We start from the raw sequence: 12095 nt of genomic DNA, 5'->3' as shown, positions 1-12095 counted from the left end.
ACCTCCATTCCGCGAGATCCAATCACATACAAAAAAAATCTTTATACAGCTTAAAATTATAACGTAAAATTCGAATTTGACTGATCATAATTTTTCACATTTATAACAATATTTTTCTTTCATTTTTGAGTTGAGAAACACATTTTGGATTCTTTTCCTCTTTTTTGTGTTCTGCAAACTGTAGTAGCATATGGTTTGATTTTTTATATACAGGATGGAATTAGAAAAATCTGATACATGCACATACCAGTATATAGCAGTGAAATGAGATATGACCCCTACATGGAATCATTATTGAAATGTCAAACATATGACAATATATATAGGTTTTGATAAGCCCATCAAATGATGACTCAGATACGAAGCTGGTATCAAACCTATCGTGTACCAACTCCAAATACATTACTCTACCCAAACACCAACATTTCTGCTTATATTGTAATTTATATGGATGTTTCTCCCCACCTTCAAACACTTTGAAGACCTGGATTTGCAAGGGGGATAATAAAGTACCCATGTCAAAAATTCAAATGAGGAAGCTAAGATCTGACATGAGACTTTGTGGAGTAGAATGGGCCCCGCTGTGCAGAATGGTAAAATTTCATGAGTGAAATATTCCACCTAATTGCAAGCTAGGTCGATACAAAAGGTAGGGGAAGAGGAGTTATTTTACAAATTAATTCCTTTCTTCCCACTTTGAATACAGAATATTTTAAAAGGAACAATATTTTAATATTTCAACATTCTGAGGTTTTGATGAGAAATTATTGCTAGATTTCAATTTTCATGAAGGAAATTTGGTGAATATAAAGTAAACTTGCACAGTAATTAAAGTTTTCATAAATTACACCACCTTATAATGCAAATAAAATTTGTAAATTCCACTTTTCCAATCAAGAACTTCATAATGCATTTCCATTCTTTAAATGGATTCCATCTTTCAATGAGATTAATACAAGCAGACATATTCAGAGCAATCACATTGAATTGTTTATCATTGAAAGGAATAAATATTTACAAAGACTATTTTGCCAATAAATGTTAACAGAGCAACATTCTATTAAATTCATTCCTCAATAATTTAGACCCTAGAAAAGATCAAAGAAGATTGTCTGATTCTGCTTAGCACTGATCCAAACTATTACAAACTTGATTAGAAATCACACTTCCTGTGTTATCTTCAGGACAGATATAAAAGGGAATTATTTTTAAACAAAAAGATTCATTTTCAGCTTATAAAAATGCAAGGCTATCAATTTTGAAGATTTTCATTGTATGCTTCATCCAATCCAAAGTAAACATTACACTGAAAAGTTTTAAATTATCTTATTAATATAAACTATACAATTTAAGAAAAATTATCTTGCACAGATTAACTATAATCTTTTTTTTTTCAAATATGAATAAAAGCACACATGAAAGTAGACTGCAAGCTATTTCATCTTAAATTTATATACAAAGGTTAAAATGTTTGGAATATTTGATGACATGACTTATATTTGTTGGGAGGAACATGAAAGTAGACTGCAAGTCATTTTATCTTTAAATTAATAAAGATAAATTTTTCATGATATTTGATGACTTTGATTCAATATTTTTGTTGGGAGGATCAAGACTTCTCTGGTGTGAGTTTGTTTAAGGAGACAGAACCTATCTTCTTTGTTGACACATCGTTGATCACTGCCGGGCCAATCCATCAATAACTGTTGAAAACTCAGAAAAAGACAAAGAAATGGACTGCGCGAGTCCTCATACCGCCTGATTATATCGTACAGTGGAGAGTTTTTAATCTTACGAGCTGATTAAACCTCTCTATTGATTTCTGCCGCGATGACAGCCCTACACCTTTACAACCATCAACACATGTTTATTCAAAGATAAATGGACCAAACTTTTTCACTTTTCCACTTCAAGTTAATCCAAATTTTCAAACAAAATTATACGAAGGTTTCCGAATTTCCTGGACTGCCTCTGGTTTTGTCTGCTTGGGTTTGTAAACACGCCACTCGACGCTGAAATACGCTGCTGTTGCTTCTACGTTTCAGCGGAATGCCGACAGTCGTGTGGAGGGAATATTTGCACTCTTGTGAAAAATGAAGTTGCAAATGCACATTAACAGCAAAACATGACCAAATGTGCCACCTTAAACATTACCCTACTGCTACATTAATGCATGTTTTGTTCTTTTTTGGGGGTTCCCTCTCAACAGCATAAAAAATAACATAGAAAGCTTCAGTGTATATTTTGAAATTTCTGAGAAACTAATTACTATAAAAGTTTGAGGTTATAAGCCTTTTTTGAAAATAATGATGTTTTTTGTGTGATCCACAAGACCCTGCCTTAAACAGGAACTGAATGAAATGTAGTTTCCAAATTTTGAGGGTTACTAGTATTTTGTTTCTAGCATGAAAGTAGACGGATGAAGGAACCAGAATGACACTTCCCCTCTAATTTTGCAGTCAAAACAAAGTGCACACTAGAGGCATATTTCTTAAAAACACTTTCATTCATACATGCTTACTCTTATGTCCCAATTACCAGGAATAAAGTTATTTAAGGCATATTGTATCAAGGTTACAAAAAATATCCAACTACCAAAATTTCTCAAAACTACTTCACTTGGGCCAACACTAATATAGTTTTGTCTAAGAATTTTGAGTAATGGCAAACAATACATTGAAATATTTGCCTTGTGAAATTCATTTGTCTCCGAGCACACTGCTCTCTGACCCTAGGAGTTCCCAGAATTCCAAAGGCCCCAGTGATAAACCTGCTCTTCACACACAGGAGAGCTCCTTCAGCTTGAGAGCCCCACATATCTGGGTAGCGTGTTCCATGCCAGTACTTTAAGGCTTGGACAAGTGGACAGAAAAATCTACCCAGAATTCCTTGTTCCTGATCTGTCACCACGCTCCCATCACAGCGAGATTAAAACTTGTCAGTAGAAGTACCCATGATCAAAGAAGAGACTCAGTGTGTTTTGAATGGAGATTTTGGCTGTCTTCTTCTATCTGACACAGACCTGTTATCAATGGATGTGTCATTCCTGATCAATTTGAAGTCCTCCTGCACAGTATTTCTCTATTTCTTTTTCCTGGTCTCATGTACTATAATACCCACTTCCCATTTTAAAATCCAGCTTTATAGTACTGTATATACTCCACTATAAGTTGGTCCACTAAGATCACGTTTGAGTGATATACCATTCATCCTCTTATAAATCAGAACAATTTTTTGCAGACAGATTATACTACTATGGTGTTTTTTTTTTCTATGTTTCAAATATTTTTGGAAATTTAACTGATTTTTTAAATATCTTTTATTCTTAACAAATAAAGATTAAATCAATACTATATGATGTATTTATCTGTGTTTCTATAATAGATCTTTTCAAACCACATAATATCCTAAAACTTTTGAGCACCATTAACACAGAGAATTGGGTAAAAGTATTTTGTACTAAGAAATTTACTTTTATTAAGTTAAAAAAAAAAAACACAGAGAATTTCACACATGCACTGATGATTGATTTCAAAAATTAACAAATTTATTCATTAACCAGCAAAACCCAGACAAGAAATAAACAAAACCAGCAGAACCGTCAACACACTGAAAATTAGGAAAACATCTTCAAAGCAAGGAAAGCATTGAAATCAAGCACTTGAAAGAGAGGCAGAAAAAGAACATGGCTCTAATGACTGTCAACTGATCAAACACACCTGGCAGTTAGAAAAAAAAAAACGGCCTCATGGGAAAACATTCAAAGATTCCAAGGCAATATTAAGGATTAAATCGACTGCAGAAAGCCAAAGAGTTTATTTCAGTCCCAGGTCAAAATTCATCCGAAAGAAAATCCATCTATCATTTACTTGAGATCTGACAAAAAATGCTGGCTGTCAAAAAGTTAGGTGCAGACAATTCAAAATGGCCCAGAAATAAAAGATCCTATCCCTATTTTTCAGTCAAACAATAAAATGTGAAATCTCGTTAAATTAATCAAAATATGAAAGAAATGTGAGGGATTAGCAAAAAAATAATTCATAAACTAGGATGCAATAAGACCTGGGTGGTTATCAGGTGTAAATTTATACACCTCTGTCAAAAGAAAATGGCTGACTGTACTTTAAATGTCAATAATTTGAGCCCAAGGAATCAGGTTCCCCCTTATATAATTGTATCAACATTATGCCTCTTTCATTAATTTTCTTTTCCAGAAATGTCATTTATGAATTTTCTTTTACGAAGATTAACTACATTATGAATTTGATAAAGATTATTTTTTTTCAAAATGAGATGCTTAATTGACCCCTATTTACCGTCTTGGGAGGAAATGGGTGCAGAAATTCTCCTCTTATCATGGCTTTTCCCGAATAATACCAAAATTAAAAGGAAATTCGAAAGTACCTGATCTTATGAGAAAAATGGACAAATGTCAAAAGCCTATAGATAATTCAGTGCTATGATGGATAACCAACATTTAACCGACATACTAATCATTAATTACAACAAATTTCTTCATCACACAAATGATTATCCAAAAACTTTAATTATACTTCAAGTTCATACCCAATCAATAAGTCAGGATTTTATGGCTTTTCAAACCTACAGATATTTTCGACTTTTAATATTTTCTTCCCACCTATCCTATTCTGTTAACAAGTCAATAGTTAATGTCATCAAAATTACAGTCATAAAACTGAAGAGAATGCAAAGTCATAAATAATTAGTTTTTTCCCTCAATAAAATTGCAATAAAAGGCAATTTTTTCCCTTTTTTTCCTACAAAATTTTTCAATTAGATTTATCTCCCTTTCCCCAGCAGATGGCAGCTTTCGCCCCTCTGCCATGGTGACTTGTGTTTCTGCATGGAATGTTGTCTTTGCTATGGTATAAAGATGTGTTGAGTGTTTATACCATAATGATGGCAGTGTAACAACTGAGGAATTAGCTATTATGACCATGTTTATATACATCTAGGTCTCTGATTAAGGTGTTGTGAGGTCCAACAAACATGACAGAAATTTTCCTCTTACTTGGTGTTTTGGCTTGATAAAGTTACACAGAATGATAAATGGTCAAGTTTAAATGAACATTTATCTACAAATGGGGACAGAAAATACACAGGTGGGGCTGGATATATGAATGCTTCCATACAAAAGTTAGAAGTTCACAGACAAAAGGGAGCCAAGCTTGTAGATCATAACAGTCTCTCTTACACTGACCCTAAATCATTGTGTACCAAAGTTCTGGCATACTGCATGCCGCAGATGTTTTTTGGACCAAAAATACCTGACAAACTGACACGTGTCACATTAGTTTCTTGTAACACAATCTTACATCTGCAGGCACTGCCAAATAGTTAGAGAGCCATCTACCACATCTATACAATGAATGTCATACTACATTTACATTCCTCTTTCTCTCTCCCTCTCTCTCTTCTTCCATTTGTCCATGTCATATGCTTCTTCTTATTTTCAAATCATTGATTATAACTCTGAAAGTGGGAAATCTACAAGAATTTATGACAGAGAACTCATGGTCTGACAGACATAAAATTTCTGCTTACTTATTGTTCATAAACCCTTCCCTATATACCCCCACCCCCTTTCCCCCAAAAACACACAAATTATACAAATGCTTATGCGAGATTGGTTCTTTTTCCTTTTACTAGTATATAAAGTCTTAAAGCTCAGAACTTCTGCAATTTACTTACCTGAAGAAATACAGGTAAATGGCTGATGCAATGCTGAACAGCAACACCTGAAAATACAAAAAAAACACAAAACTTTATACAGAAACATCTACTTTTGGATTTCCTTCATCACGATCATAATATTAACTATTGTCTTAATAAGCTAGGAGATTGCATGCAGATTACTGCTTTGAGGTTATAAGGCATAAGAAATGACAGCGTACTAATCATTCATTAAGAGAAACAAACCCTATCATAAAACGATGCCCGAACCTACTAATTGTCTAGCTAGGCACAGCACTATTAGTTGTAAACATGGTCTTTATGCTCCGTAAATGAGTCTCAGGTCTTATTGATATCCTAGAAGACATTTCCAAATACCTAGTTATCAGACTTTGAAGTTGAAACCCTCTGAGGAAATATTCTCCAGATTTCGAATTTCTCGATTTAATCACAACTACGTAGATACTCGTCACTCATTAGGTTTTAACGATGTTGCTGTTTTCTACCTGACTGTACAGTTTTATTAACGATTTTAATTATTTTCCATCTATAAGCCACCAATGTAGATGGGATAAGAAGTAAGGCTCATAAAGGGTGTAATTTGTCCCTGAATATACAAAAAATTTCAAAATTACTTATCAAACTAAATAACATTTATCAAACAGATATAGAATGACAAACAAATCCATAATTAATTTGATGTTTTTAATGTAACTGAAGAAAAATAATTGATAGCATCCCTATTAACTAAAAATCATATGATGAATATACATATTTGTAAACATGTTCTGTTTATATTTGATTCTTAAATTAGAACTATGAGATAATTATACTGACGGTTATGCATTTCAATGCCTTTCAGTACAATTATTATGCATTTTTGGGAGGAGGTTGGGGTGGGGATTAGAAGAGGAATGGGGGAGATTAAATCAAAAGTCATTCTGGACTTAATTAAAGGAGCCTAAATTTTATCATTCCCTGCCAAGTTTGGCCCTTGCCTGAGTTTGCTTTGAAAACCTGAGGTGAAGATATTAATGCCAGGAATCATATGTCACTCATCAAGGTGAGATAAAATAAAAAAAGAAAGTAAAACACTTGGGAGTCTATATATAATGATTTCTGAATACTGACAGGTTATTGATATGTGAAGCTTATCTGAGTAGATGGAGAAACATGGAAATTTATGATAATCACAGTTCTTTTTAATTATTGTTATTTTGTTGTTTCATTATTCATTTCTCTGTCTTTTCTCCAATTTTTTGTAAGATCTATTTTGTTCACCATAAAAATTATCTTAATTAAGAATTTGTGATAAAAAGTACCAGTATTATTTTTTCAATCATAAAAACATTCAATATTTTTGTCTAGTCTAGTTTTTGGCTTTTTAATTTGAAAATAAGTAGAATTCATATTAATTCATGAAAGATGTTAATTCTTGGATGAAAGATACCCGAAAATTCCATAAAAATTGTCAGCCACCTTGAAATCTAATGATTCTATGGTATTACATTTTACTAAACAAAGGAATAGCTTTATCTGGAACAATTAAACCATCCAAAAATACACATTTGCACTTTTCTTCTGTTAATGATATATGATACATTAAGAACCTGTTTTTCTGACAATTAAAACCTGCCTTATTTTGGTCAGCGTTAATGAGAATTTTACAAGCATTACCTGTCACAGGAGAAAAATATCATTATGTCTTAACGAGATGGACAGGTAACATGTGCAGCATTAGGAGAATCTTATTCCAGGATCCCATTAATGAAAATATCTCTGTCATAACTGAAAAATTAGCTTACATCCCCTGACCATTAATCATAATATTCCACACTGAAACACATTTAAAACAAGAGGCCCAGGGGCCACAGCGCTCACCTGAGCACATCAGGCTTGAATTTACTCCACCACCCCCCTCCAGACATTCATCATTTGAACAAACTAGAATCTACACTACCTGAGGATGATTCCATATAAATATCACAAATCATAGCTTTGAAGTACTTGAAAAGAAGATTTTAAAAGGTTTCCCATGCATGGCCTATATATCCCTATGTAAAACTTGGGTCGGCCATTTTGGCCCCACCCTAGCCCCGGGGGTCATGATTTGAACAAACTTGAATCTACACTACCTGAGGATGATTCCACATGAGTTATATCTCTCCTGGCCCAGTGGTTCTTGAGAAGAAGATTTTTAAAGGTTTTTCCTACATATTCCTATGTAAAAGTTGGGTCAGCCATTTTGGCCCCACCCTTGCCCCAGGGGTCATGATTTGAACAAACTTGAATCTACACTACCTGAGGATGATTCCACATGAGTTTCATCTCTCCTGGCCCAGTGGTTCTGGAGAAGAAGATTTTTAAAGATTTTTCTTATATATTCCTATGTAAAACTTGGGTCGGCCATTTTGGCCCCACCCTAGCCCCGGGGGTCATGATTTGAAAAAACTTGAATCCACACTACCTGAGGATGATTCCATATGAGTTTCATCTTTCCTGACCCCGTGGTTCTGGAGAAAAAGATTTTTAAAGATTTTTCCTATATATTCCTATGTAAAACTTGGGTCAGCCATTTTGGCCCCACCCTTGCCCCAGGGGTCATGATTTGAACAAACTTGAATCTACACTACCTGAGGATGATTCCACATGAGTTTCATCTCTCCTGGCCCAGTGGTTCTGGAGAAGAAGATTTTTAAAGATTTTTCTTATATATTCCTATGTAAAACTTGGGTCGGCCATTTTGGCCCCACCCTAGCCCCGGTTTATATTTGAATCCACACTACCTGAGGATGATTCCACATGAGTTTCATCTTTCCTGACCCCGTGGTTCTGGAGAAAAAGATTTTTAAAGATTTTTCCTATATATTCCTATGTAAAACTTGGGTCGGCCATTTTGGCCCCACCCTAGCCCCGGGGGTCATGATTTGAACAAACTTGAATCCACACTACCTGAGGATGATTCCACATGAGTTTCATCTTTCCTGGCCCAGTGGTACTGGAGAAGAAGATTTTTAAAGATTTTTCCTATATATTCCTATGTAAAACTTGGGTCGGCCATTTTGGCCCCACCCTTGCCTCAGGGGTCATGATTTGAACAAACTTGAATCTACACTACCTGAGGATGATTCCACATGAGTTTCATCTTTCCTGGCCCAGTGGTACTGGAGAAGAAGATTTTTAAAGATTTTTCCTATATATTCCTATGTAAAACTTGGGTCGGCCATTTTGGCCCCACCCTTGCCCCAGGGGTCATGATTTGAACAAACTAGAATCTACACTACCTGAGGATGATTCCACATGAGTTTCATCTTTCCTGTCCTAGTGGTTCTAGAGATGTAGATTTTTATTTTATTTTCCTATATACTTCTTCTATGTAAAACTTGGGCATTTTGGCCCCATCCTAGCCCCGGGGGTCATGATTTGAACAAACTTAAATCCACACTAACTGAGGATGATTCCACATGAGTTTCATCTTTCCTGGCCCAGTGGTTCTGGAGAAAAAGATTTTTAAAGATTTTTCCTATATATTCCTATGTAAAACTTGTAGAGGCCATTTTGGCCCCACCCTAGCCCCGGGGGTCATGATTTGAACAAACTTGAATCTACACTACCTGAGGATGATTCCACATGAGTTTCATCTTTCCTGGCCCAGTGGTACTGGAGAAGAAGATTTTCAAAGATTTTTCGTATATATTCCTATGTAAAACTTGGGTCGGCCATTTTGGCCCCACCCTTGCCCCAGGGGTCATGATTTGAACAAACTTGAATCTACACTACCTGAGGATGATTCCACATGAGTTTCATCTTTCCTTTCCTAATGGTTCTTGAGAAGAAGATTTTTCTTATATATTCCTATGTAAAACTTGGGTCGGCCATTTTGGCCCCACCCTAGCCCCGGGGGTCATGATTTCAAACTTGAATCCACACTACCTGAGGATGCTTCCACATGAGTTTCATCTTTCCTGGCCCAGTGGTTCTGGAGAAAAAGATTTTTAAAGATTTTTCCTATATATTCCTATGTAAAACTTTGGTCGTCATTTTGGCCCCACCCTAGCCCCGGGGGTCATGATTTGAACAAACTTGAATCCACACTACCTGAGGATGATTCCACATGAGTTTCATCTTTCCTGGCCCAGTGGTACTGGAGAAGAAGATTTTTAAAGATTTTTCCTATATGATTCCTATGTAAAACTTGGGTCGGCCATTTTGGCCCCACCCTTGCCCCGGCGGTCATGATTTGAACAAAATTAAATCTACATTACCTGAGGATGCTTCCACATGAGTTTCATCTTTCCTGGCCCAGCGGTTCTGGAGAAGAAGATTTTTTAAAAATGCCATAAATTTTTCACAAATTCATAATTATCTCCCCTTGGAAGGGGGCGTGGCCCTTCATTTGAACAAACTTGATTCCCCTTCACCCATGGATACTTTGTGCCAAGTTTGGTTGAAATTGTCCCAGTCGTTCTTGAGAAGAAGATGAAAATGTGAAAAGTTTATGCCGACGCCGACGACGACAGAGAACGGACAAATTTTGATCAGAAAAGCTCACTTGAGCCTTCGGCTCAGGTGAGCTAAAAAGTAGAACGAAAATTAAAACACACTCTGTTGATAAAATGCTAGTCATTTTCCTGATACAAATTCTAAAATAGTTTGATCTGGACAACATTTTAAGACAGTCAAACCTTGATAACCCTGATTCTTTTGTTCCCAAGCAAAATTGTCTAACAAAGTTGGTACATGTATATATCAGTATACATATTGTTCCATATAAATTTTGTCCAGAAGGTGAAGGGTCTGGAATATTGGAGTCTGGATTAATCAGGCTCCACTGTATTTCAATTGTTTCAAAATATTAAGCATGGTCGAATATTGTTTTGTTTGTTTGTTTTTTTTTTTTTTAATGATTGAATTTTTTTATGAATAGAAAGATTTCTTAATTATCACTTTTCATATACAGGTTCTTTCTTCTAGAGTTAGGTAAGGTGGGGTAGAGGATCAATGTTTGTGATCAGGCCAGCATTTTTTTATTTTTAGGTTTACGAACATCAGAATGAAAAAGTCCCGTAGGAGGAGGAAATTAAAAAAAATTATATTTTGGATACATTGTTGACTTTTCTACATTAATTTTTGCTTCTTTTTTTATGCTCTCCTAACAGGCTTCTTGTCACTGGACACATAAGGGTTACAAAGGGAAAAATACAACCTTTAACTGTTTATTTCATCATCTACCAGTTGGGGGCAGTGATATAAATCTTTTGATGTTGGACAAAATACAGATTTTTTTTTAAAAAATCAGTTTTTTAAATCTCTTTTATACGACGGCGTATTAGTGCCATTTTAACAATGTAGAATTTTTTTTTAAAATCGTTTGTACGATTTAATAAATCGTTTGAACGATTTAGTAAATCGTTTGTACGATTTAGTAAATCGTTTGTACGATTTAATAAATCGTTTGTACGATTTAGTAAATCGTTTGTACAATTTAGTAAATCGTTTGTACAATTTGTTTGTTAAATCGTTTGTACAATTTATTAAATCGTTTGTACAATTTATTAAATCGTTTGTACGATTTAATAAATCGTTTGTACGATTTAATAAATCGTTTGTACAATTTAGTAAATCGTTTGTACGATTTAATAAATCGTTTGTACAATTTAGTAAAACGTTTGTACAATTTAATAAATCGTTTGTACAATTTGTTTGTTAAATCGTTTGTACAATATATTAAATCGTTTGTACGATTTAATAAATCGTTTGTACGATTTAATAAATCGTTTGTACAATTTAGTAAATCGTTTGTACAATTTAATAAATCGTACAAACGATTTATTAAATCGTACAAACGATTTATTAAATTGTACAAACGATTTATTAAATCGTACAAACGATTTTAAAAAAAAATTCTACATTGTTAAAATGGCACTAATACACCGTCGTACTTTTAATATATCTTCATTTTTGTTTTTAATTTGTGTTAGGTAGAAAATATTCTAAAATATTAATATACTCTAGACCTATAAAAGTAATAATTCCTTTCATAAAATCAGAAAAAATTCCCAAGGAGTATATTGAGGAGTAGGGTGGAATTTTTTTCAATTAAGTTTAAAATAATTTTTCTGGCTGCCATAAACGATACTACATGCCTGTATGTATTTGTATATTCTTGTTTTTAAATAGTTGAAATATTTTATTTCTTTAGGCTATTGTTTATTTCTTCCTCAAATGGACTTAACTTCTCCCATAGTTTTATTCATAACATCTGATGCATAAGCGACCCTTTTCTGAAGAATGATGCTAAGACTGTAAGTTATGACAGAAACCTAAACAATGTCTCTGACAATTAAAGACAGTTACTTTTGAATACGGATACATAATTATCTCACCAACATGTCACTTTG

At 34.2% G+C, this 12095-nt stretch overlaps 1 protein-coding gene across 2 annotated transcripts in view; it reads right to left on the bottom strand.

Moving 5' to 3' along the window:
* Positions 1-12095, bottom strand: part of LOC134263438 (transmembrane protein 135-like) — a 62524-nt gene that overhangs the window by 18057 nt on the left and 32372 nt on the right. For both annotated transcript variants that reach the window (XM_062745787.1, XM_062745786.1), the window contains exon 6: positions 5713-5759. In XM_062745787.1, coding sequence (XP_062601771.1) covers positions 5713-5759 — 47 coding nt within the window. The remainder of the gene's footprint in view (positions 1-5712; positions 5760-12095) is intronic.

The sequence above is a fragment of the Saccostrea cucullata genome, unplaced genomic scaffold (genome assembly GCF_032062105.1).
Source record: "Saccostrea cucullata isolate Sc308-1 unplaced genomic scaffold, CSIRO_AGI_Scuc_v1 ctg417, whole genome shotgun sequence".
Taxonomy (NCBI): Eukaryota; Metazoa; Mollusca; class Bivalvia; order Ostreida; family Ostreidae; genus Saccostrea; species Saccostrea cuccullata.
Note: the sequence above shows the minus strand (reverse complement) of the source record. Positions and strands in the feature narration are given on the sequence as shown.